The sequence below is a fragment of the Eretmochelys imbricata genome, chromosome 6, assembly GCF_965152235.1.
Source record: "Eretmochelys imbricata isolate rEreImb1 chromosome 6, rEreImb1.hap1, whole genome shotgun sequence".
NCBI classification, from domain to species: Eukaryota; Metazoa; Chordata; order Testudines; family Cheloniidae; genus Eretmochelys; species Eretmochelys imbricata.
In genome coordinates this window covers 90,725,454-90,751,932 of record NC_135577.1, presented here as the reverse complement: position 1 = coordinate 90,751,932, position 26,479 = coordinate 90,725,454, and the positions used below count along the sequence as shown (strand labels likewise).

The window sequence follows — 26,479 nt, the reverse complement described above, 5'->3', positions numbered from 1 at the left end:
GGGGTAAGTTACACCCCACGTGTATGTGAGCGTGAGTTACACCACCTTACATCTAGGCATTTGCCTCCTGCTCATCCAAGGAGTGAGCCACCTTTGGGCCTATGCCACCATTACTAATGCATACACCCATTATCGTGGTGCAGGAACTAGCCCCCCTCAGCCAGTGTCCGCCAGCCAGAACTGTATGGGGGAAAGCTGGTGCAAAGGGCTGACCAGAGTCAGTCCCCAGCCCAGTGACACCAGGACACAATCCAGACAAAGCAAAGGAGGCAGGGGAATAAGTCAAAGTAACATTTACTGCGAGATACAGGACTGCGTATTCCGAAGAACGTACATGGATGGAGATGGTAGTGGAGCCATTGTGGAGGGCTGAATGGGCCCCTTTCCCAACATGCCGAGGGAAAAGGAGCCAGACGCTACCTAACAAGTAACACAATGAGATAACTGTGGCATATGCGTTTGTAACAAACGGACCATTATAACATACATTTCTATGGGATCACATCTAGTGATTATATAAATCCATATAGAGACAGCTGTATAAAAACTTTGTAAAAAATATAAAAAAGTGTAAAAATGTGCATTCAAAAGCACGGCCGACAGGGACAGCTGGGCTGTAAACATTATACTGAGTGTGCTTGTGGGGCGCCTGCGCCACAGTGCCATGGACAGGCCCAGCCGCGAGGCAGGGCTTGTGTCAAGTGTTTGCAATTCTTTGTGTCGGATTCCATTCCGGAGTGTGTGCAAGGAGCAGTGGCAGGATCCAGAGGGACGGAGATAGGACAGACCTGGGAGATACAGCCAGCATGTCTCTGCCTGCCATCCATCTCCCACACATGTTCATTTCTCCTGGATCAAGCCTTCACTCCCAGCCAGGTGCATACCAGTAGGTGTGGGAAGAGAGGAAGTTGCAACTTCCCCTCCCCATATCTCAATGTGATCCAGCTTCAGGATGCCCTGCAGCAGGCTGCTTGCTTGATCCCTGGGGCTGGTGAGCTGGCTGAAGGGCCACAAAGAGGTATTGCAAGTGGTTGCCCTCACCACAGCTGCTAGACCCATTCCAGGTTCAGCCTCAGAGTGGGATGAATGGCAGGTTCTTGATCTTCTCCTTCCCCTTATTTGGTTGGCCTGTAATCCCCAAGAAATCCCACTGGGTTCTGGCTGGACAAGGCCTTGGTGCACAGTTCTTCATACACTACGTAGGCGACATTTTTGGAGACCCCAGTTTGTTGTCTCCTCCTTGTCCTGGCCAGTGCTATCTTCACTTTTTCTCTAGTTGTTCAAGCAGTGGGTTGGCTTCACTCTCCGGTGTCTTGATGCTGTCTGTCCGCACAATGCAAGTGGGACGGTGTCTGTTTAGCATTAGAATCAGCTGCTGCCTCTCCTGCTTCAGCTCCTCTATCTGGGCTTTCAGTTCAGCATTCATGAGCTCCAGACGCTCTGACTCCTGGCAGGGCCAAAAACACAGACATGGCTTTAATCTGTCTGCTCATAGGTGTGGGGAAAGAACAACTTGCTCTACGGTACCCAGTGCCCAGCATTGAATCTCCCTCTCCTGCATGCACAATACACAGAGAGAAACTGCCCTCGACCAATCGAAGGTCTGTTTGCAAGCTACCCCTGCTTGATATTGCTCAGCAGCCCAGTGTGAAACTGATGGCCATGCAGCACAGGGAGCCACATGAAAGTGTCTGATCAGATTTTATTCCTATTGGTGAGTAGAATCTAGTGCTGGGATCAAATGGGACTTTCCCTCCTGGCCATCCCCTGAGACCCAGAGCAAGACTGTTCCCTACCACACATTTACTAAATGTTTTGTCCTGGTTAATGTCCAATGAGCCAAGCGAAGTGGACTGGTGTTTCCAGTAGGATGAAGATTAATCGGCACTGTTCACATGTGCAAGGTGCACACACCTTTATTGGGTATACACACCTGTCTTGGGGGAATGGCTTAAATCTACAACAATGCTTTTGAGATTGTTAACAGGTGTAAATCATATCAGGTCTTAGTTTGTGCAGCAGAGTTACTCAGAAGTCGTGTCCCCATCAGTCACTACAGAAAACTCTGGCCTTAGAGATAGTTAAAAATAATTTTTTTGAGGAGACTTAATCCTCCCTGTCTCATTTTTACATGCTGAGGTGGGTGTTTTCTGTAAGCAGCAGAGCTTGTACTGCTTTCTTAAGTTTTGGTCTAAGAATTGTACTCTTCCAGATTATAGATTGCTCTGTCTTTGCCTTCAGGAGATGGAGGAACAACCTGTGTACTCCTCATTTCCCTGGTGTGATACCCTCCAACTGAGTATAGCTAAATTGAGTTTTTCTACTACTTGCTTATCGTCAGTACCTTTCAGTCAACTACTCAAACAGCGTGATAGATATTCCTCAACAAGAAGATCTGGCTATGATTCATGATTCTATATTGGCCCTTTGATTTTTCTACTCTGAAGACGGCCCATGGTTTTGAACCATATTTGAAAGAGTTATGAAATCTGCATTTACGTAAGGCATATACTCAGCGAAGATTCCAAACCATAGAAACTGCTGTTTTGAAAGGCAGATATAGAAAAGTTCCTTCACATCTTCAGATTTGCCCTTGTAAATCTAGAGTGTTGGAAGATCTACCTCATTTTCTTTTGGCCTATAGAATATCCCAGCTTCTGAGAACACGCTGGATTATACCTTTTTTGTATTAAAAAATAATTCTTTATCACGAACTCAAAGGGACAATGGTTTTTAGTATTTTCTCAATCCCCAGTGGTAATTAAATCAGTGTCAATTTTTGCCCTTTTATCACTATGCCAAAGAAGAGAGTTCTGAATAACACCTGAAAGTATTATATGGATGTTGCTGTTTTAGATTGTGTATGTTTTTCTCGTGTTCACAAAAGACACGTCATATGCAATCTAATAAAACTGAACTGAATACTACAGAAAAGATGTTTTGCACTAGAAGTATTTTTCTGCCCTGAAGAAAAGAGGAACCAGTACCTAAGGGAGACCCAGCTTCTCAGGGAGAAGAGAAGCAACAAGGATTTCTGATCTTTTTATGGTTCAGACTTTATGGCTTGTCTTACTGAGAGAATTTGCTTTAAAAAGATCCTAGTGTTTCGTGCAAGGAGCCCCACGTCCAAGAGGTGCTCCTCACTGCACATGACTGTGTGGGAATGTGGGGTGCATCCCTGCTGAGGGGGCAGGAGTGCAATAACCTGTGTGTGAGATCTTTGGGGTGGCACCAGGCACTGTAGGAGGAAGAGTACACGTGTGTACTGTATGGGAATCACTCTGGGAGAGAGTTTCATGTGCCTTTAGTGTACAGACTAGGAATCTCCACGCTTTGGGAGAAGTGGCCAGACCGTGGGCATTCCACTACCACATGTCAGGAGCTGACAAGTCTCTAGAGTCTATCCTGGTGCTCACCATGTATCTTCTTGGCACCTGTTTGTGTTGCACTGTTCGGGCTTGTGGGCCCTTGTGGTTATTTGGGTGAGATGTGTAGTATGTGCAGGGCTGCACACAGTGCTAGGACACAGAATTACACACACCAGAACTAAGTGTGTCAGATGCCTTCCTGTCCCAGCAAACTCCATACTACAGGAGTGGGTTTAGCTAGCTACCTGCTCTAGCTGGTAACAGACACACGAGGCCGTGGTCCATTTACCCTGCAGGACCAGCTGGGGAAAAATGGGAGAGTGGCCCTATGTTCTCCCATGCAACTACCAAATGAGAGACTATATCTGCCAGGCACCAGGCCTCAGGGCAGCTGCTGGGCTCCCAGATGCAGGGAGAGGTGGTGACTGGAGGAGGGAACTCTTTGAACCTTGCAGTTGGGCGAGAAATGAGATTCAGCAGAATGAATAGCCCCTGCTGGTTGATTGCTGAAGAGCCTTTAATAGCCTTGGGAGTGGGCGTACATTCCACCTTTTCCTCTCCAGGTGGGGATGACTGAGGGGTGCATACTGCAGTGAAGCATAGCTGGAGAGGGAGGCTTTACCAAGCCTGCTGGGGAAAGGGAATGGGGTTCTCACCCGCTGCAGGAACTCCGTCCTTTCCTTCTTCTTGTTGCGACATCGAGCTGCTGCTACTTTGTTTTTCTCACGGCGCCTTTTCCTCCTCTCCTCTTCCTCGTCCAGCTGGAACAGGACACAGGCCCCATGTTAGAACAGCCAGACAAGTAACTGGGGAGTGATGCAGCTGGCAATAGCCCCCTCACCAGGTCTCACTGGCAAGAGTGGCTGTGCAAGCCTCCCCCCACAGCTCAGCTGATGCTCCTCAGTCCTGACCTGCAGCATCCCTGGCTATTTTGGTCTGTCCTCCCCTCCCGCTCCTGGCCCACTGCTACCAGTGCACCTCAGTCCTGCCCTGCAACTCTACCTGCTAGTCTTGTTTTGGGCTCTTTGGAGCAGAGACTGCCGATCACTCCCATTTGTGACCAATTACTCCGTTTCTGTGATGTGGACTCTAGAATGAGGCAAACTAATTTCACCAGAGAACTGTGTAATCCATGTAAGAAACCGCTGTGAAGGGTCTTGTGCAACAGCAGAGACTCCCCTGCCCCAACACAGATGTGTGGGAGTATAAGCAGAGAGCCTGTAAAGATACTCATTGTGGTCTCATGTGTCAAGAGCAACACTGACCCTCCCAGGGCTGAAAGCAAGAACAGCCCCACAGAGAGGGGCCTCTCCTCATGCTACAAAGTTCCCCTGCTACACTAAGCCAGCCATATTGCAGAGCTGAGGTCTGTGCATTAGTCCAGTGCAGCCCTGGTGCAATGTTGTGGCCCAGTGTGTGTGTGTTGGGGGGGCAATAGGAGAGACTTCTACTCTCTTCCCTATATTAGCCTAACCCTGGGCTGATACTGTAACAGGCAGATACAGGATTGCAAGGAAAGTATTTTCTTTAATGGCTATTCAAAGCACATGGGTGGCTTGATCAGATCAGACTGCTTCTGAGCAGGGATCTCAATGCAAGAGACAGTTCAGTCTACAGCTGTAGATGTGTGAAGTCTACATTGACAGCTGGTAAGGGCTGGGGGCAGCTGAAGGGAGTGGTGTCATTCCACGAGCATCAAACTAGCCAGGCCCAAGAGCCATGAAGACCTGAATGAGCCATTCCCTGACTGGTTCCATTCATTTCCTGCTCATGCAGCATGTTCAGCATTCTCAGCTCAGAGTCCTCAGGCCTGTTTCCTTGAATTGTAGTGAGTAATGAAAGGCCCTAGTGCAGAGCATGGTGTATAGGGAGGGTGCAGCAAGATACCTAGATCCCATTGTAGCATTGAGCAAAGACAGAGGTTTCTGTATTTTACTTCATGACTCCATTGTTCTATGCTAATGGACTCAAACTTGCTGTGTTAACCCTACATCACACAGTCAGAAAGCCACTATCAAAGTATCAGGGGCATTACTTCAAAAACCTAGGGCAGTAACCCATCAAAAAACCCACCCTAAACCCTTTATTATGGTACAGTTCAGTTCATAAATATTCATCTATTACTTAAGGATGCTGACCCAAATCCTCAAAGGTATTTAGCTGGCTACCTCCCATTGAAATCAATGGAAGCAGGTGCCTAAATACCTTTTGAGGAAGTGGGCCTTTTACCCTTTAGCAAACATTGTAATTTTCTCAAAAGATACAAGAGTTATAACGCCTGGAAATTCAACAGTCAGGTTACACTTAAAAAAATATATATCAGGGAATCTGGAACTGCAAGAGAAAGTCACCCAAACAGCCTTAACTCTGCCTCTGTGTCAATGCCTGCAGCACAACTTTCAAGGTTCCTCCCCCACTCTGAACTCTAGGGTACAGATGTGGGGACCTGCATGAAAACCTCCTAAGCTTACTTTTACCAGTTTAGGTTAAAACTTCCCCAAGGTACAAAATTATTTTACCCTTGGATTTCGACTGCCACCACCAAACTTTATCTGGGTTTACTGGGAAACGTAGTTTGGACACGTCTTTCCCCCCCAAAATCCTCCCAACCCTTGCACCCCACTTCCTGGGGAAGGTTTGGTAAAAATCCTCACCAATTTGCACAGGTGACCACAGACCCAAACCCTTGGATCTGAGAACAATGAAAAAGCATTCAGTTTTCTTACAAGAAGACTTTTAATAGAAGTAAAGGAATCACCTCTGTAAAATCAGGATGGTAGATACCTTACAGGGTAATTAGATTCAAAACACAGAGAATCCCTCTAGGCAAAACCTTAAGTTACAAAAAAAGACACACAGACAGGAATATTCATTCTATTCAGCACAGCTATTTTCTCAGCCATTTAAAGAAATCATAATCTAACATGTACCTAGCTAGATTACTTACTACGTTCTAAGACTCCATTCCTGTTCTGTCCCCGGCCAAAGCATTATACAGACAGACACAGACCCTTTGTTTTTCTCCCTTCTCCCAGCTTTTGAAAGTATCTTGTCTCCTCATTGGTCATTTTGGTCAGGTGCCACCGAGGTTACCTTTAGCTTCTTAACCCTTTACAGGTAAGAGGATTTTTCCTCGGGCCAGGAGGGATTTTAAAAGGGGTTTACCCTTCCCTTTATATTTATGACAACAACGAAAACCAGGAACCAGTCTTACGATCTGTCTACACTCCAGCTGGAGGGGTGAATGCAGCACATGTAAAAATATGCAAGCTATGCTTTAATCTACCTAGCTTGGGTACCAATAGCAGTGAAGACGCAGCACCAGGGACTAGCTGCCCAAGGAAGTACCCATGTTCCTTGGCAGGCTTGTACAGCCCAAGCTGAAGCCCATGCTGCCATGGCTTTACTGCTGTTGGTACCTGAGCTAGGTAGATCAAACCTAGCTCAAGTATGTCTACACATGCTGCAATTATCCCCATGACTGCAGAGTAGACGTGCCCTTAGCCACATATACTCCCCATCTCCATCACATCAGGGACTCTGAGAAGTTATCAAACTAAACTGCCTCTCATTTACTGCATGACTTGACCACGCACTTCTGTTTAAATGCTGCAATGGCACATCTTGTCATCACTTCAGCAAACTACTCCTGCCTTCTCTATGGCCAACTGCAGTCATTGACAAGACAGATTTGTACATCTCTAAGCCAAAATGGACCACACTAAGGACAATTCCCGCCAAGTACAGGGTGTTTTAAACGTTGTTGTTCTATGAAGCTCAGCAGTGACATGTAGCTACTGTGCCTAAGGTTAGGAACCTCTTATGAGCTAGAGGGAACGTTTGGTAGTTTATCCACCAGCAGTGCAATGTTGGGTTAACCAACTGAGTACCACAGACATATCTATGAAACCAAACCCACATGCTCCAAGGCTCCTGGTCTCCTACCTAGGGAAACCGTACAAGTTGCCAACTTTATAAACTCCACACCCCTTTAACCAAAATATCTCCATGTAACACACAAGTGAGACGGGATGGACACAGGGATGGGTCAGAGTTAAGGTGACTGGATGACATTCATTGGGCATCTCTTATGTTTGGGTTTTAAGGGTAACCAAGACATTGACTTCCCAACATTTGAGACAGTTACAGAGTTCTCTTCAAGGTCCTCCACCCCCAAAATAGCTAATACACTTACATTCCTACTTCCAGTTTAGGAAAGTATTTTGCTTGAGAATAAAAATATTAAACAAGGCCAGTTTCAATAATAGCACTTTCCATTAAAATATCCACAGAGGAGCCAACTCTCCCCTGTTCTGCATGTCATTTACCCCTGTGCAAAGAGGGCATCAAATCAGACTGAGAAATGTTTTACACTCGCTTTGCAGAAGTGCAAGTGACAGTGTAAGGTGTCAGGCCAGGGGAGAACAGCCCAGAAATAGATTTAAATCTCACAGTACACTTTAATGTAATTAAGGTTGCCAAGTCTTTCTATACACAATTAAAATCTTGTGTTTCTAACTTTGCAAGGTGGTGAATGGAAAGAGGCTTTTGACCTCTCACTTTGCCAATAGTTCCAGTAGCCCACAGATTCTTCCTTTTGGATTCTTGAAAGAGTAAGAATTTCAGAGTTAAGGGCAAAAGCAACTCTTAACAAATCTCTGCAAAAATTAAGCAGCGTTTTGGAGGTCAGTGTAATCACCATTCCACTCTCATTAGCATAGCTTCCACCAGCTACTGATTTGTCTCCGAGTTAGTCTTTGAGCCAAGAGGAGCTATTAAAAGCAGCCTGCTGAGTGCAAGAAAGAGCACAGAGAAGAGGAGACATGTGCTCTCAACTCCCCACTCATCTCAGCCCACTTGCTTTTTAACATGCAAAAACATTCCCCCATGTTTGCTGCAAAACAGATGGTTAGTTGTGGCAGCAATAGGGAGCAATACCACTGGTGGGACAACACTTGCTGTCCATGATTCTCAGCTGATTGACACATTTTTGTGGTCTGCTTTGGCCAGTTCAGGCACAGAAAAGGGAGTGAATGATCCCTCCCCTGTCCTCATCTCACTGATCAGTCAAACTATCCCATCTATCCTAACAATTCAGATAACATAGTACAGAGAAGGGTCATGTCTCTTAGAAAGGTTACAGAAGCTCTGGGCATGTGGCTTAGCAGGGACAGCAAGAGTGGGAACTGGGACTCCTGGGGTCTCATTGTGATTTCTTCAGAGATACTGTGGCCTCAGGCTAGTCACTTGCCCTCTTTCTGCCTGTTAATAGGGTGACACTAGCCCTTTTAAGAGGGGAAAAAGTGCACCTATGTCTAGTCAGCTGACTCAAATTGGACTTAAAAGGTGGCACCAGGGCCCTAGAAGGGGGAGAGGTCTGAGTGCACTGACAGAGAAGGGCAGGTGGGACTCCTGAAGAGGAAAGGGAGATCCAGAGAACAGCAACAGGAGAGGAGAGCAAAGCAAAGTTAGTACAGAGAGCCCCTGGCAAGAGCAAGAGGTTGATTGGGAGGACTGGCCAAAGCTGGGGAACCCCAGCTGAGTTAGAGAAGAGCACTTGCAGAGGCCTCTGTGAAGGAGGAGGAAGAACTACCCTGGTTAGGAGAAGCCGAGCCCAAAACAAGGGAGAGTTTGATCCCAGAGCAGGGGTAGCTATGTGGAATGCCACCAGCAGTTCTGTCGCCTGACTTGGGACTCCAGGAGAAGGCTTGTGGGATAAATGTGGGTCTTGGGATGCTAAGGTATGAGGCCCCCACTCTCCAGGCCTCCAACAGGGGCCACAGGAGCTGGGACAGAGCAGTTAATGACTCAGGTCATGGTGAGTGATGTGGGAATGGGACTGAAGAGGTGCTGTGAGTAACCCTTGAGGGGTTTGAGAGGAGCTGTTTTTACTATGAGGGATCTGCAGACAGTGGCATTTTACATAACGAAAAGGATTTCAGTGTGCTGCAGACACACTATTCCTTTGCACAGGTGGATTCCAAGGGGACACTGAAGCAGGTCCACTTCTTGTGCCACAGCTTGACACAGGAGGATGCCCCGTGTTTTCCCATTCATAAAATGGGGACACCTACACTGTCCTCCTCGGCCAGGGGTCAAGACTTCATTCATGTTTCTAAAGCTCAGTGAAATCTATACATAGGAGGCTCTAGAGGGGGCACTGGGTTATCATACAGAAAGAATTTAAAGTAGCTCAAGGGTTAAACCAAACACAGGGGGGGGGGGTAAGAGGAGAAGAGACTCCCTGTGGGGAGAGGGGCTGAAGGGTTTTATTTCATATTTAAAGGTCCTCCCATTCTCTCTAATTCAGGAAGAGGCTGGAGTTGCCTTCTTCACAGTGCAGATTACGACCAACATGAATTTCCCCATGGACAGTGGCCTCAGGAGAAGGGCTTTGGTCTAGGGAGATCCCTGCTCTGGTTTGGAGAGGAAAATTTCCAGAGCCCAGCAGTGACTGTTTCTAACACCCCCGTGCAGCCAATCCAAGTGCCTTCCCACCTCCATGTTGAGCTTTCCAGACTCCTAGGAAGTACTGACACACCTCAGGTAGGGCTGCTCCTTTGAGTAAGGTTTAGGAAGCAGTCTATTCATCCCAGTGCCAGGGGAGACCCTGCCCTTCCAGCCAGGTATGCAGATATCTGTAGTGTCTGAGCTGCACCTCCCATAGAGCTGGAGGCAGCTGTGGGCTGCATTGTAACAAGTGCGTAGGCTGCTCTTTGGCCACTCCTGGGATATGCAGTTTTGGCTTTGCCAGGCTGCAGCTGCAAAACCTCCGCTTTGAACAGCTTCATTTCCTATCCTCAGCTTGCTGCCTTTAGGACTAGTGTGGCTGATGAACATGTTACAGCAGTGCACCTGGGTTCTGGCATGTGCCATTTGGATTGCCCCTTGTTTGTTGCATGGTGTTTGCTGACTTACAGCTCTAAGGAAACTCTTTCAGTACTTGCTCTATGTTAGAGCAGAGCAGGACAGAATGCATCTCCTCTGCCCCCTCCCACCACAGACACGGTGAACAAGACATGCAAAGAGCATCCAAAAGCTGGCTAGAGGACTCCCTGCTGTTGAGTGAGTCACATTAATGGAGTAGTCTCACAGAACCCCACTGGCCCAGGGAGAGGAGTACAGCATGACCCCCACTGTACAGATGAGAAAGCAGAGCCACAAAGAGGTTAAGAGAGGTGCCTAAGGCCATTGAGGGAGCCAGCGGTAGCAGGAACAGCCAGATGACCAGGGATGGGGAAAGCTATGGACCTGCTTTTCCAACTGGACGATGGCACTGGAAGTAGCTGGGGGAAAGGGGAGCAGAAGCCCAGGGGCAGCTAGTTCCTTTCCACAGCAGGTATCATTTGTGTTCAGTGCCTGCCAGCCAGGAGACCCTGGCAAGGACTTACTCTGATCTCCAGCAACAGCAGATTCCAAGGCCAGGGTCCTCCACTGAGAGCACCTGGTAAGATCTCCCCTAGGGACTGTCAGATACAGCTGATATATCAGGGCACACAGAAAGACAGGACAGCTGATGGCAAGGCATGAAAGAGAAGGGCCAGGACCTTGAATTTCACTGGCAGAATGTGTAGAGTGCTGGGGGGCAAGGGCAGTTCATTGTGGTCTGCCCGGCCTCTAAGGAGTGCTGCAGCTTGATGCAGCTAACCATGGGACAAGTTACATTTTGTGCATGTGTTAGGTTTATGCTGGAGCTCACTGCTGCTCAGCTGATAGAGGAAATAAAAAGTCTTCAGAACACATCCATGGCACCTCTCAAGAGTTAGCCATGGCACACTGGACAAACTTCAACTAACTGCAACCTGCATCTCTAAAAGCCTCCTGCAATTTCAGGGAGATCTGCAAGTTTCCTGACTTCCTGGCCTGGCGCACAATATTGTTGTGTAGCTGTTAATCAGCTGCTGTATTACACTGCACAGGGGGACAATGTTGCAATGGTGAGTGAATTGGTCCTTCTATGTAGTGTATACAATTAATTTGGAATCCTTTAGCAGGAAAAGCCCTCAGAGCAATTGAAAAAATCAGGAGTCCAGCCATGAACAGTAATCTATATTTGGGAGGGCAAAGAAGAGAAAAAGCCTCTCCGCTGTGCATACTTAAGTACTGCTTGTGTGATACTCATGCCAGAGGGATTAGAGATCACATCCCAAACACCAACACCACTCCAGGGAGAATTCCATGTCCAGTGAGCTTCACCTGCTAACCATCTCAGAGACATTTGTAGGTGACAAGTTAGGGGTTCTGAACCCTGACGTCATATAATAGGGGAGATGTTTAATCCCACTGGCCTGAAGACATAGGCTCCCTACCCTACAGTGTTGCTGCTCCTCCTTCCCTACATACTGACACCTCCACGCAGCACAGAACTTTCACCAGCCAATCACAGTGCAGGAGTGCTTGAAACCAGTGGTACAAATTCACATATTCCTTGAGGGGGGGCAAATTCTGGTTATCGCCCCCCTCCTGCCCCAAAACAGGGGCTCTGTTCTCGCTCATCCTCCCTCCTTCAACAGGGAGCCCAGGACTCCCTCAGCCAGGGAGTTTCCCCCTCTTACCCACATAGTGCATGAGCTGGTGCTACCAGGAGACAAATATCACAGCAGATTCCCCTGCAGTCTGATGTACAGCAACAGAATCTCTGTGCACCAGGCTCTAACATCATTTGGCCTGATCGCCCTCTGTGTCTGGACCAAGGGACGTCTCGACCAAATTTCAATGTGGTTGCAACCCAGTGCACCGGACCACAACCCTATTTACTCAGAATTGGCCCAGTCGCCCCTCTGTACAGCTGGATCAAATTTCAGTGGCATTGCAAACATGCAGCTGGAGTGATGCTTTGGCAGCACCCATACTGATTTAGTACAGGACCACTGCTTGAAAGCGGTTGGTCCAAGCTCTCTCTGTCCCCCGCCTCCTACCCCTGGCTTGCAGCCTATGGAATTTTGAATAAATGCACAAACCTTGGGTGAACCTGGAACCTTTCCATACAGTATCAACTGAACATGGCAAGGGGGGTTGTTATTTGATCTTTTGGTGCTTCTGAAAGAGACCGACACTTTCACTGATTTCACAGCTTGTTGTATCTTGGGCCTGATATTCACAGTCCCTGAGCACTTGGAGCTCCAATTTGAAGTCACTGGGAGCTGCAATTGCTCAGAACCTGTGAAAAAAAAATCATCTCTAAGGTATGTCAAGTAGGTTAACACAATCAGTAGCCATATATGGAAATCTTGGTGCAAGTGACTTCAACTGCTCACAGTGTAATTTCAACGTTGTACACCACGGTACAAGGTATAAAAAAGCATAATATATAACAAATGGAGGAAAGGGGAAGTTGACAGTAATGAATGTAAATCAGAAGCTAAGAATTAAAGAACATTGATAAGGGAAACAAAGGGACCCAAGGAGACATCTATGGGTAGCAGAGTTAAGGGCAATAAGAAGGAGTTTTTAAAGTACATTAGGAACAAAAAGAAATTTAACAATGGTATTGGTCCATTACTAGATGGAAATGGTAGCATTAATAATAATGCAGAAGAGGCAGTGGTGCTCAATAAATATTTTTGTTCTGTATTTGAAAAAGAAACAGAGTATGTAGTCATATCATATGATAGCAGTGGAGTAGAAAAAGTGTTATCTCAGAAGGCTGTTAAACAGCTGCTACTAAAGTTAGATATTTTAAAACCAGTAGGTTCAATTAAACTTGCATCCAAGAGTTTTAAAAAGAGCTGGATGAAGAACTTTCTGGACCATTAATGTTAACTATCGATAAGTCTTGGAACACTGGAGATGTTCCAGAAGACTGGAAGAAAGCTCATGTTGTGCCAATATTTAAAAAGCATAAACAAGATGACCCAGGTAATTACAGGCCTATCAGTCTGATATCAATTCTGGACAAAACAACAGAGTGGTAGATACAGGACTCAATTAATAAAGAATTAAAGGACAGTAACATAATTAATTCCAATCAACATAGGTTAATGGAAGATAGTTCCTGTCAAACTAACTTGATTTTTTTTAAATGAGATTACAAGTTTGGCTGATAAGTATGTTACGTCAATACTACTACCTTTAAGCATATGTAAGGCATTTCACTTGGTACCACATGACATTTTAATTAAAAATGAGAGGCATAAAATTAAAATAGCATTCCTTACATGGATGAACATCTCGCTAACAGATAGGTCTCAAAATGTAATCATAAAACGCAATTAAATTATCATAGAATGGGAGTGTTTCCGGTAGGGTACGGCGGAGATTTGGTTTTGGCCCTACATGAAATTACTTCCAGGTCATTGATGAAAATGTTAAACATAAAATAGTCACTGATAAAGTGTGCAGATGAAACAAAAATTGGGGGAGTGGTAAATAATGAATAGAACAGGTCACTGATACAGAGCTATCTGAATTGCTTGGTAAGCTGGGCTCAAGCAAATAATATCCATTTTAATATAGCTAAATGGAAATGTGTACATCTAGGAACAAAGAACGTAGGCCATACTTACTAAGTGGGAGACTATCCTGGGAAGCCATGACTCTGAAAAAGACTTGGGGGTCATGGTGGATACTCAGCTGACTATCAGCTCTCAGTGTGATGCTGTGGCCCAAATGGCGAATACAATCCTTGGATGTATAAACAGGGGGAATATCGAGTAGGAGTAGGAGAGGTTATTTTATTGCTGTATTTGGCACTGGTGCAACTAGAATATTGTGTCCAGTTGTGCTGTTCACAATTCAAGAAAGACGTTGATAAATTGGAGAGAGTTCAGAGAAGCATCATGAGAATGATTAAAGAATTAGAAAACATGCCTTTTAGTGATGGTCTCAAGGTGCTTACTCTATTTAGCTTAATAAAGAGAAGGTTAAGGGGGTGACTTGGTTACAGTCCATAAGTATCTACACGAGGAACAAATATCTAATAATGGGCTCTTCAGTCTAGTAGAGAAAAGGTATAACATGATCCACTAACTGGAAACTGAAGCCAGACAAATTTTCATATCAAGAGTAAATTTTTAACAGACTAATTAACCATTGGAACAACTTACCAAGGGTCATGGTGGATTCTCCACTGGCCATTTTTGAGTCAAGATTGGATGCTTTTCTAAAAGGCCTGCTCTAGTAATTACTTTGGGAAGCTCTATGGCCTGAGTATTACAGGAGGTCTGACAAGATAATCACAGTGGTATCTTCTTTCCTTGGAATCTATGAATATGTATTGTTCAAATAGCCTTCTCTTCCCAATAGCTCTATGTTGCGGCATGCCCCCTCCCTAGCCAGCAAGCTAGAGGTGCAGCTCCAACCACAAGCCAGGAGGGAGTGGGGGGGGGGGGGAACTGTAGAGAAAAGTTATGTGTCGCCTCTCTCTAACCACCACTCTATGCTCTTGCCATCCAGGGAGCAAGGAGCCCGAGTGCCAACCCCCATGTGATCAAAGGCTCATTCTCTCAGCAAATGAAGAGATTTCCATAACAGCTCGATGGACAAAGGGCCACATGGCTTCAGTTCCTGACTGGCTCCTCAAGTTGTAAAGTGGGTGAGTGACCAAGGCCTCTCTCCTCTGAGCCAGAGTATCATGAGATCTGGAGAGCTGGACTGGGATACGGAGCCTTTCACTGCTGGGTCAGTGGTTCGCACCCACCCCAGGCCAGAGTGACAGGAGGTGAAGGGGGTTGTCTCAGTCCAGTTTTCAGCATGCTTAACTCATTAAAAACTTTTGGGGCCATCCTGGCAGACAGACCAGTGACTGAACAGCCTATCAGAATGGAATTGTCCAGGGGGTAGGAAGGAGAGGAGAGGCGGAGGTAGCATGAGAGGGGAAAGCTTGTCCTGCTACCATCCATGGATAGAGAAGACATCAGTCTATAGTGCCTTCAGAGCAGCCCCCCAGAGGGAGGCAGGGCTTGGGGAATTCCCCCAGAACTCACCTCACTTTTCACAGGCTGGGGCCTCTTCCCAAGTTTCACCTCCAAGAAATGCAGTGGAGAGATCATAGCCCCAATGTTGCGGATGTCAGCGTACTTCAGCTCTTCCACCGTCAGGGTGGTGCCCGGGAGTCCTGACAAGGGGCCAAGCCCAGGCAGAGCGCCAGCTGTCAGGGATGGATCCGGAATCTGCCCTGGCATCATAGCAGGGCAAGCAGCTTCTTGCTCTAGGGAGAGATCGAGACACAAGCCATTATAGGGATTTAGCCAGAGAGTCCCACAAGTGGGAGCAAGCACAGCTTACTCCAAAACCCAACAGGGTATGAACCAAGGGAAGCAGCTGCTCTCTCCCAAACCTCTGGAATACCATGTGCCAGGGCAACCTCACCTAATCTGCTATGAGGGATCCCTACCCACATCTTTCTGGTGCCACTGAGGGGGTGAAGAGACACGTACAGTCTCAGAGCAATGAGGAGCCAATTCCCCCAGGCCTCTGCTCCGACACTGCAATTTGAGCCTGTGGCAGAAGCACTGCATCTCATCCCACCCTCCCAGCACACAAACTCCAACGGGGCCATCGTACTCCCCTGTTCTCTACAACAGGCAAAGTTATTTGAGGAAGAGGAACCATTCCCCAGCTTTAACACTCCTTGCACATTGTAATTGGTGATAGACACAAGTCCCAGCAGGAGAGCAGCAAGGACACGAAATCTCCCAATGTTTGAGAGTCCTCCCATAAGAGCTCAGTCATGACCACATCTGACAGATGTCTGCAGAGGGTTACACTGCCAAGTAGGGGAGCAGGCCCAGCAATGCCATGGGACCTCCCACTCCCCAGCTCTGTGGCCGCATTGAGCGGATTAAACACACTGACCGAACAGTAATCGTGCATATTCCAGGGAGACTAGAGTAGAAAGGAAAGAGCTTCAGATAAAGAGCTCTGGAGACACCAGTATCAGTTGGTAACTACAGTTGCTCCCAGGGAAGGCTGCAGGGGAGGAAGGCAGTGAACGAAAAGAGGCACAAGAACAACTATACGTACCAGTGCATGAAGCTCACAAGTAAGACGCGGTGGGATATTGCAAATCCTGACTATAAATGACAGAGGAAAGTTAGGTTTGGTCAGAGAGGCTGGGGAGCCACCACAGTGTTGCCCACACAGGATTCCACAGTCTCCTTGAGAGAGAATGCCTACAAGAGGGGGAGCATCAGGCAGAACCCAGGTGGATAAAATCCCTAGGTCAAAAGAAATTACCTCTAGTAGGAGGGACATACCTGCAGTTCAGGATGGGGAGAGAAATCAGACAGGGGCAACAAAGTACTACAAGAGTGATAAGGGGCAACTTCAGCTACTTAGATGCCAACTGATCAATGGTCCCTTCAGGATGTTGTCTGGAGAAACAATTTCTTGATACTATGAGTGACTGCTTCTTGAAACATCTTGTTCTGGATCTGACAAGATCAGAGACTACTCTAAACATAGTTCTGAATAATTTTCAGGCGTTGGTGCAGGAAGTACGGTGGAGCCATCAACAATTACCATAATGTGCATTGGCTCCAACATCCTCTCCAGACGATCAGACTTACAGCCAGGTCTGAAACTGAAATTCAAGCAGGGGAACTTTGCATGAGTGAAGATAAAGGAAAATGATAGGAACTTAGAGACCACAGAATCAGCATGGAGGCTGCATAAGACTAACTTAGAATCACAGATGGGATCCATCCTCCAGAACAAATAAAAGGAAGGGAAAAGGGAAGGAAAAATCCACAGGTTCAAGAGTTTATTTTGGCCAAAAACAAATACAAAAAGAGAGGGGAAGGAAGAAATCCAGGCCAAGTGAGGCAAATAGACTGGGGCAAACTCTGGCAGGTCAGTTACAAGCTGGAGAATAAGAAGTAGCCAAGCTATGAAAAAGAATAAAAAGTTATTTAATTAGATGAGAAGCAGGAAGCCCATGGAAGAGTGAATGGGGCTGTGAGACCAACTGAGTGCACAGAGAACAGCTGAGTGCCCTCACCGTAACTACATCTGTGTTGGTGTAACAAGGCTGACACTCGCAAATGACCCAGTTACAACATACATGGTTCAGTTGTGTCCATGCAGCAGCTTTTTTCACAACACAACCATGTCACCAAGTTAGTCCATGCACTCATGACTCTGCCTACCTGGGTTTGCATCAATGTACTCTGGGAAAGTCTGGGCTTTTATCCCACATTGCCTCAGCAAGGGAGAGTGTGCCCAGAACCATGTACACAGTGCAGGAGAATGTGGGGCAATGCACTTTGAGTTGTCCTGTTATCCAGAGAGCTGGGAGAAAGGAGGACCAGCTAAACAAGGAGAGTTAGAGGGTCCCATTCTGCACAGCCTAGCAATAGTTTTAAAGCTAGTTATATGAAGCCAGCCTAGGCAGTTGGCGGAGTGCAATACCAATACCACTAGGGAAATGGGCAGCATGGTGGCAGGTGATAACGTAGCTCACATTGGAAAGAACAATTTTAAATCTTTCTGCTCTCTAATGGGCTCTGAACTAGTGGCAACCTCTAATGAGAGAGGTCACAGTGAGCAGTTCACAGAAGGGCATCTGCTCACCACACAGCAACAGTAACAAAAGCGACAATGTCTAGGAACAGAAAGTAGTATGGGAAACCTGATAAGGGCATTATTGTAAATCAGGGTGTGTCCTCACCACGAATCCAGCACTCAGCTTTGGCCATCAACTCCACAGGAACAGAGAGCAGAAAGAAAAAGGTAAGGCACTGGGGAAGGGAGTGTTCAATACAAAATGACCTCAGAGACTAGAACATTTTAGTTTGGAAAGGAGAAAATGAAGAAATAAAAGATGCAGAATCTCAACTAATGAATAGTCTTGTTGGGCTGATGCTACTTGATAAAAATGGATGTTTTTCCAGTACTCTTACCTACTTGATAAAAAAAAAAAAAGAGAGAGAACTAGAGAGAAAATATGTAGTAATTTTACATGGCCTGAGAAGAGACAGATTATCAGCTGGCTTGGTTGAGGCTCCAAAGACAGAAAACAAAATAAGATAGTAACCTCCACACCGGGAAATTTTATCACTGGACAGCTCTAAATTCCACATGTTTGGAACTGGCTACATTGTACAGAAATTCAAAACAATACCCCACACACAGCAGACCAGTGAAGCAGCGTATCACTCTCCTTTTATTCTTTCTAGCCTGATTTACGGCTGCAACACTTTGTTCCCTCAAGAGATCAGACAATGTCCTGTCCTAGGCACCACTTTGAAAAGTGCAGTCAGGTACCCTGGTACCATCCCAAAATTCTCAATGACTTCCTGAATACTGTCCCTCCACGTTAGAAAGACACTAATTTCAAAAATGTGGGCTGCCAAAGGACAGTTGACCTTTGGAGACTTTTTCCAGGGCACACGACCCTTTTGGGGATTTCTATATGTACCTACAAGTTAGACATTTCCTAGACACGGTTTCTAAAGAAAACTAGTAGGCAACCTCTCCTGGGAAGAAAATCTAAGGGAAAAAGGAGTTCAGGAGAGTGCAGGGCAGTTTAAGAGACAATATTAAAGACACAACAGCAAGCTATCCCGATGCAAAAGAAAGATAGACAGGTAGTAAGAGGTCAAAATAGTTCTATCAGGAGATCATTAATGTGAATATCAAAAAGGAATTCTACAAAAAGTGGAAACATGGACAAATTGCTATGGATGAATACAAAAAAATATTGTCTAGGAACAAAATAAAAAAGCTAAGGCACAAAATGAGTTATACCTAGCAAGGGACATAAAAGACAGTAAGAAGAGGTTCTATAAATATATTAAGAGCAAGAGAAAGATGAAAGTATAGAAAAATTAGATCTTCAGTGTTGCCACACAAATTGTAGTGACTTCAGATACTAGCTCCTCTGTATGCTCATACATCCTAATGAGTAGATCTAAATTACCTTCCAATACACAGATAGTCAACCTTGTTCCTGGTAACTCCAGCTGGGGAATTCCATATTACCTTGTGGATATATTTGTGGAGGAACAGTGTTCCACCAATTATGATCCCTGCTACCAGGCACGGTTTTACCAATCTTTCACCGTTTGGATTCTGGCAACCCATGTCTGCCCATCACTCTCACAACTCTGTTGCTGTCATCTCCAACCCTGGCCTTAAAGTCCTCATTAACAAGCACATGTCATGCTTGGGAATGTTGTCAACTGGAGTTTGTAGGCAATTAGAGAACTGATCTTTGATCTTGTCATCATAGTTGTCTGTTGGTAACACTGAGTAACTGACATTTTCACGTATCATGTTTGAAGCCTTACTCAGAGCAATCAGCTGCTAATGGGCACCCTGTCTATAAGCAATTTTTCTGCTTTGGAAGTCATAATTAACGTTGTACCCTCTGAGTGGCACCAATCTTGCCTCCCTGAACATATACGGGCTATATTTTAACTTTTAAGTGTTTTGTCAGCTCCAGACCATTGCTTAAACCACAGATTTTGAGATTATATTTGGCTGTCTGTTTGGTTGTTTGCGTTACTTTGGTTGTTGTTGAACCCATTGTTCAAATGTTGCAGAAACCTACTTTTCTAGTTTGTTTTACCTTCAGTAAAGAACCTGTCAGAATCTTTGGGTTCCTGAAGGCTTCCCTTATCATTTCTGCCGATACAGAGTCCATTATTTTGGCACATTGTTTGTCTGAATGGCTACCTTGTTGTGTTTCCATAACTCAACTCCTCCCCCCCCCCCCTTTCTTTTTTTACAACGATAAATTGTTGGCTTATCACTCAATCCCCAATCTGGAGGACCAGTGGATTCCTTTTCATCTGATCCCTACTCTTTGACCAATCTGCTTGGGTGACCCTGCCAGGGAGTGAAAACTCCCAATGGCATAGCTTTTAGGGTCACAGGAGCACACAAGCCTTCCCACCCCATCAAGGACAGGCCGCAGGGAATTGCTATGTTAAATGTTATTAATTTGTAGAAATTAAGCAAAAACTAGGCTTTCAATATGCCGAATGCCTTAGCACGCAATAGAGTTTTCCTTCGGTTATCTGATATTCCCATGCAACTGTTCCTCACTTTATTCGTCATGAATGCAGTATATTCTATGTTTCAAATAAATGGTTTATAGAAGGCCTGCTATTATTTACCCATTCCTGCAAGACAAGCACAAGAAGGCATATTACCAGGACCCTGCTGCAATATGGCAGCCTCTGTATGCCTAATATTGCACGAGTTACCTATAAGCGCAATAGACTTTCCAGCTGGAGTCAGGAAAGCAACTCCTTGAGTCAGACACTGGATCTGTGCTGACTTAAGAAGCAACATCAATGCCCTTCCCAGAGACACCCACCCAGATGCCTTTGCAAGAGGATATGATGTGAATAGTCATATGCAGCAGACTTTATAAACACCCATCCCTGCAATGCCTTGTTCCAAAATCCTTGGGCCCCAAGGAATAGACCCCTAAGGCCCTGATGACTGTGGCAGGGAATGCTCCCCAGGAGATAGAAGCCAGAGCCCGTTTCCGGTGTGGGAAGGGTCTGGCTCTGCCTTGAACTTCTGTTTATTTTCACACAGATGGCAGAAATACCACAAGAGTCTCACAGAGAGACAGCTCCGCCTTTGGTTGGATTTGTGCTCTAGTAAAGCCTTCATAAAAAGCCCAAACAGCCTTGCTGTCTACCTCCCATCCCAAATGTGTGAGAGAGAGATCCACTGGCTGCCCTCAAACCATATGAGAGAGACAGCCCAGCTGCCCTCTTCCCTATCAGAGACAGACTCCCCAGCAGAGAGAGTGCTATTTCCCAGTTCCACCCCTCAGCAGAAAGCGGCACCACTTGGCCATGCTGCCCAGCTCAGCCTCTTGGGGTGCAGTAGGTGCTGGAACTAGGGGTGTGGGGGTGCTGCAGCACCCTCTGACTTGAAGTGGTTTCCATTATAAACAGGGTTTACAGTTTGGTTCAATGGCTCTCAGCACCCACACTATACAAATTGTTCCAGCACCCCTGAGCTGCACTTGGGAATATTATCTCTAATGCTGCTGCAAACAGGACCTTTTAAAAGAGAACATTTGTTACAAATCCACAGAAGTAAAGCTCAGCCATCATCAGAGCGCACTGGAGCAGCCATCCTTTGGGAGTGACCCCTCAGCCTTCCACCTGTCAGACATTCCCAGTCCAACACTAAACCCCCCAACTACAGCTCAGGATAGCTGCATTAGAGCCCTCCAAATGCACAATCCCTCCCAGAGTAACCATCCCTACTGCTTTCTAACTTGGTAGTTATCAGTCCCCTTCATGTGGCATCCCTTGCTCTGGATACAGATCATATCATAGGGCTCCTCTTTGCCTGCCTCCCTCCCCCCACCCCAAGGATCTTTCCCTACCATGTCCATCACTTGTAGTAAAACCTTAATTGCCATTAGACAAACAATCTGCTCTTGTTCCTCCTATTTCTCTAGCACCTTCCATCCCAATGATTCCCAAGCTTTAAACTACTAAACAAACTATACATCAAGATCACACCCTTCCCCCATTGTTACCCAGCCATCTAGTTAGCTTGTGAGCTCTTTGGGGCAGGAGCTGTCTTTCTGTTTTGTTTGTACAGTGTCTAGCACTACAGGGTTCTGGTCAGTGACTAGGGCTCCTAGGCTCTACCACATACAAATCATCATCATCTCTGGAGTGGAACAGGACATATGTTTAACACCACAATGCAGAGCTACAAGTAGTTTAGGACATGAAGATAAGAACGATCTTATTTCCAACTGAAACAGCTGCAGGAATTTAGGGAGGGAAAGTGTAATGATCTCAGCTGGAATTAGGTCTGGACACTGAGGCTAACAACCTGACTCTTGTGAAAAATCCCCTGGAACATTCAACGACCACAAGTGGTTAGAACTGGAGTTTATTTTTAAAAAGACATTTCATCAGAAAGGCTGGCACTTCCAGCAGCACAGCACCATCTAGCACTGCACTGGGGACCTAGGGTCAGCACTGACTCGGAGGGGAGAATGCCCTGTACATATTCTTCAAAACACTTCCTGCAACCCTGGAGTGTTCCTTAAAAGTCTCCCATCCAAATAATGACCAGGACTAGTCAGTTTATACTAACCCTGCTCAGCAGACAAGCCCATTCATACCCTTTGGTTGTCTGGCCACAGGTTAACTGTCCTTTGATGTTTGGATCAATATTCTGAACACTAAAGGCAACTGGGAAATCCATTAGACCAGTCAGTGATAGACAGAACTCCACACCCCCTTCTTCCTCTGCGAGCTGCTCTAGTGCCAAAGGAGGAATCATGTAGCCGAACACAGTGGCCAGTGCGGTGCACTGCAGTTCTCACTTTCCAGGACAGCAGATCTGAGGCCAGATTTTCCAAAAGTACTCAACACCCTGCACACCTCCCATGGTTACACTAATGGCCAGAATCTCAAAAGAACTTAGCACCAAACTGAACTCTTCTGGATATCCAGCCACTGGAGTGCAGCAAGAGCAGCGAACTCAGCCCAGAGTATGGGGGAGTAAGGAGGTGAGAGGAACAATTGTACAGTGCTCAAAAGCTGCCCATTCTGACATTGGCTAATTAGCAAAACTGAGGGATGGGGAGGTCCTATTTACTCCTCTTTAGCAGGCACCATAACACAGGACCTCAAACGCACTGTGAGAAGGGGAATACTAGATTGTGAGAAAGGTGCAGACACATCCATAGGGGCTTTAAGGGCACAAGGCTGACAAGCCACAGAAAGAGACAGCAGTTTGCACTTCATTTCTTGGGATTCTGTTAAATCCCCAAATAAACGAGGTGAGTAAGGTGATATATTTTATTGGACCAACTTTCAAAAGATATTACCTCACCCACCTTGTCTAACATCCTGGGACTGACATGGCTATTTACACTGCAAGTAAACCTGGGACAGCCAATTGCTGCTCTGAACAGGGCTGATTTGGACTGCAGCCCCTGCACCACACCTCCCCACCCTATAAATGGGGATTTCTCTTTTAGTTAGTGGGAGTTAGACTACGAATTTGCTCTCAAACAAGTGGCATTCCCAGAAAGCCCCATGTAAGAATAACTAGCAAATTCCCGAGGCAGGCTTCTGGCAAAGGCCTCCAGATAGAAATTTTCATGCAAGTTTCAAGAAACATGCTAAAAATTCCAAGTCTGAGTTGCTGAAGCATTTGTCTCTTCTGTGCTCTCAGCGATCGTGCACATGCGCGCGCACACAAACACACACACAGAGTTTGGCAGTGGTTGCGTTCCAGAGCTGGTAATACAAGCCATGAAGCAGGCTGCCAAGACAAGCAAAAGAATGAGCCAGGCCCCATTTCATTGGCCCACCAAACACTGCATATGGCCCTGGAATCAGCCAAGAGAGTGTTCTCACCCTCCTTGAAGGCATAGGAGACCCTGTGTTTTCAAATACACCTCCACAGGGCCTTCATTAAAGGAAAATGGAAACATTATGTGTGTGTGTGTGTGTGTCTCTTGTCTCAATATTTCTCCCTTTCCCCCAATTTGCTCTCAAAGCTATTTCGCTACCACTGAAATAGAAGAATGCCTTCTGGAGCAGAAAGCACAAAAGAATGTGACTTCCATTCAATTCTATGCCTGGCTATTAAAGTGGACTTGGGACTGAGCGAGCAGAGGAAATCTCTAGGGGCTCCCTGCCTTTCCAGGGCATAGAGAGCAAGTAGGAGGAAGTACACTCATGGGGTAGCAGAACACATTGAAACTTTTCTTGTAACAAAACTAAACTGGGCCTCCTGGAATTCAGATTCTCTTATTCTTAACCCACACATTCACTGTGTGGACAGGTGAATTAGAAAACAAAAATCTGCAGAGATGCTAAAACCCACTCCCCACTGTGGCACCAAACTGAAATGAGTTGCATTACCAGAACCCATCAAAACCAGGCATTAACCAAAACAGATGGCTAGAGTTAGGGCAAAATACTGCATTTGTGAACCTTCACTCTGCTCTCCATGCGTGTGCAGGTCTCATTTGGGTCCGTCTACACTGCATTAAAGAACGCTACAGAACTGAGTCTCAGAGCTTGGGTCAACTGACTCTGGCTACAGGCCTAAAAATTGCAGCATAGAGCTATTTAGGTTCAGCCTGTGGCCTGGGCCCTAAAACCCACCCCCGGTGCAGGGTTTCAGAGCCTGAGCTCCAGCCCAAGCCTGAACATCTCCACTGCAATTTGTAGCCCCATGAGCCCAAGCTACAGCAATGTCATGGGTCTAGTGTAGGCATACCCTTTTGCCTTTTGATGTGCCCATCTGTGCAGTAACTAGATGCCAGGACATCAGTGAGCGTTCCTTGCACAGAAGGTGAACAGAATGTCCAGGTGCACCTAAGAGGAAAATTTTGCTCGTAGACACAGTAGACAACAGGCTCTGGAGCTAGCCCTACAGGAGGCTTCTGTCTTTGCATTTTAAGAAGGTCTGTTAGCCTTAGCCCTACCCTATCAGCCCATCCTCCTTAACCTACCAGAAGCAGTGAGGACACCCAGACATGCATAAAGTCCTAGCACCCAAAGCCCCAGGTGATAGGTGCTGGCACTACGGGTTCACTTCAAGCCAGGGGCTGCAGCAGGTTTCCATTATATACAGAGTTTAAAGTGTGGTTCAATGGCTCTCAGCAGCCCCATATACAAATCGTTCCAGCACCCCTGGGTGACCCACGCTTCATCTCTCTTTTGTTGTTTCCCTTCCCTTGTCTAGCTGGACTGCAAACTGCTGAGGGCAAGGCCTTGTAAAGCCCCGAACACACTGCTGGCTTCACAGAAATAAAAGCGTTTGGTACCTGGCACAAGGCCCTATGCACTCCAGGGTCTCTTCACACCAACCAGCGCAGGACAGGGATGGGGGCCAGGCTTTGCCTAAACTGTAGGCTGAGCTTCCCTTCCAAAAGAGAAAGTCTGCGCTCCTTGCCCAGCAGCCCCCTAGGCGCGTTCGTGGGCGGGAGCAGGGGGGTGAGAAGAGGCCGGACCCGGCTCAGCAGCTCCCAGGGCCAGCGCACATTCCGGGGGCATGGCGGGCAGGGGGCAGGCGGTCCCTGGGGTCAATAGGGGGACACGCAGCCGCTCTGCTCTGGCCACGGGGAGGGACGCGGACCCTGGACTCCTGAGCGTCCTCGTGCGTGTGCGGGACCGGGGCAGCACGGCAGACCCCAGAGCACAGCGCAGCCCGGGGGCAACAGGCAGCATGGCCCCCCTCTCCAAGGATGGGGGGGGCCCAGAGCCCACGACGCTTCCCCATGACCCCGGCCGGTGCAGGTTCCGGGCCGGGCTCTGCAGCTAGCTTGTTCCTCTCCCGGGTCCCGGCCGGGCCAGTCCTAGCGGCTACCCCCGGGAGGGAGCCCAGGGCTTCCCGACCCCCCACGTCTCGATCCCTGTTCTGCCCAGTGCTAAAACTCCCCAGATCCCGCTCCCGGCCCCGCACCGAGCTGCCCCCCCCCCGCACCGAGCTTTCCCCCCCTCTCCCCGCTCCACCCAGACCCACCGTGCAGAGGGAGAAGGCGGCCGAGGTGCCCCCGGGGCCTGGCTGCAGGAGCCGGAGACAGGCTGCACGCTCAGCCCCTCCGCTGCCGCCTGGCTCCGGTGCTCTGCCCCTGTCCCCAGGCCCGTCCTGCCGAGTCTGGTCCCGGGAGGAGCCGGAGCAGCTGCCGCCCCCGGGGCGCCTGGCCAGCAGCCACCGCCACCACAGCCGCCGCCCCCCGTCGCTGCCCCGGTGCGTCCCTCCCACAAGCTGTGGCGGGCGGCTGGGTGGGTTGCATCAGCCCCGGTTATATAGCGGCCCCTGGGCTGCGGGGAGGGGTCGGGAATGCGGAACCGGCCGGGCTGCCAGCTCCAGACGTCAGGGAGGGTGGAGAAGAGGAGAGCGCAGGCCGGGGGTGGGAGCAGCTCTACAGAGACAGTGACCTTCCCCCCGCGCCCCCGGGAGCGAGCGCGTGCTGCACCCCCCCCTGCGGCCCTCCTTCGCCCTGCACACCCGGGAAGGGCGGATCAGCTACACATGAACGCCTCTTCTCCGCTCCCTACATCCGGGAGGTGGGGGGCAGTGGCTACATGGTATGACACATACCTCCTCCTCCTCCTCACTCTGTGCATCCCAGCGAGGCAGCTGGGGGGAATGGAGGAGCCGGCTGCATCCTGCATACACGCCGCCGCGCGCTGTAGGTCAGAGGGGGTCTG

General features: G+C 47.6%; 1 protein-coding gene across 2 annotated transcripts; it reads right to left on the bottom strand.

The window, feature by feature from the left end:
* Positions 1–277: 277 nt before the first annotated feature.
* On the bottom strand, positions 278–26,479 carry JDP2 (Jun dimerization protein 2). Of its 2 annotated transcripts, none has more exons than XM_077819165.1 (4): positions 26,370–26,479; positions 15,293–15,516; positions 4,025–4,129; positions 278–1,447 (listed from the first exon to the last, which is right to left on the bottom strand). In XM_077819165.1, exons 2-4 carry the CDS (start codon positions 15,491–15,493, stop codon positions 1,262–1,264), a joined length of 492 nt encoding a protein of 163 aa, XP_077675291.1. In that variant the 5' UTR covers positions 15,494–15,516; positions 26,370–26,479; the 3' UTR covers positions 278–1,261. The 2 variants fall into 2 exon arrangements, with proteins under 2 accessions (XP_077675291.1, XP_077675290.1); XM_077819164.1 differs by lacking the exon at positions 26,370–26,479 and adding an exon at positions 25,788–26,174.

Excerpts from the sequence above, each read along its gene's own strand:
- JDP2 (XM_077819165.1), bottom strand. The coding sequence starts at position 15,493 with ATGATGCCAGGGCAGATTCCGGATCCATCCCTGACAGCTGGCGCTCTG. Across the intron at positions 4,130-15,292 it reads CCCAGCCTGTGAAAAGTGAG|CTGGACGAGGAAGAGGAGAG; the intron begins GTGAGTTCTGGG and ends GTCCTGTTCCAG. Across the intron at positions 1,448-4,024 it reads GGACGGAGTTCCTGCAGCGG|GAGTCAGAGCGTCTGGAGCT; the intron begins GTGAGAACCCCA and ends TGGCCCTGCCAG.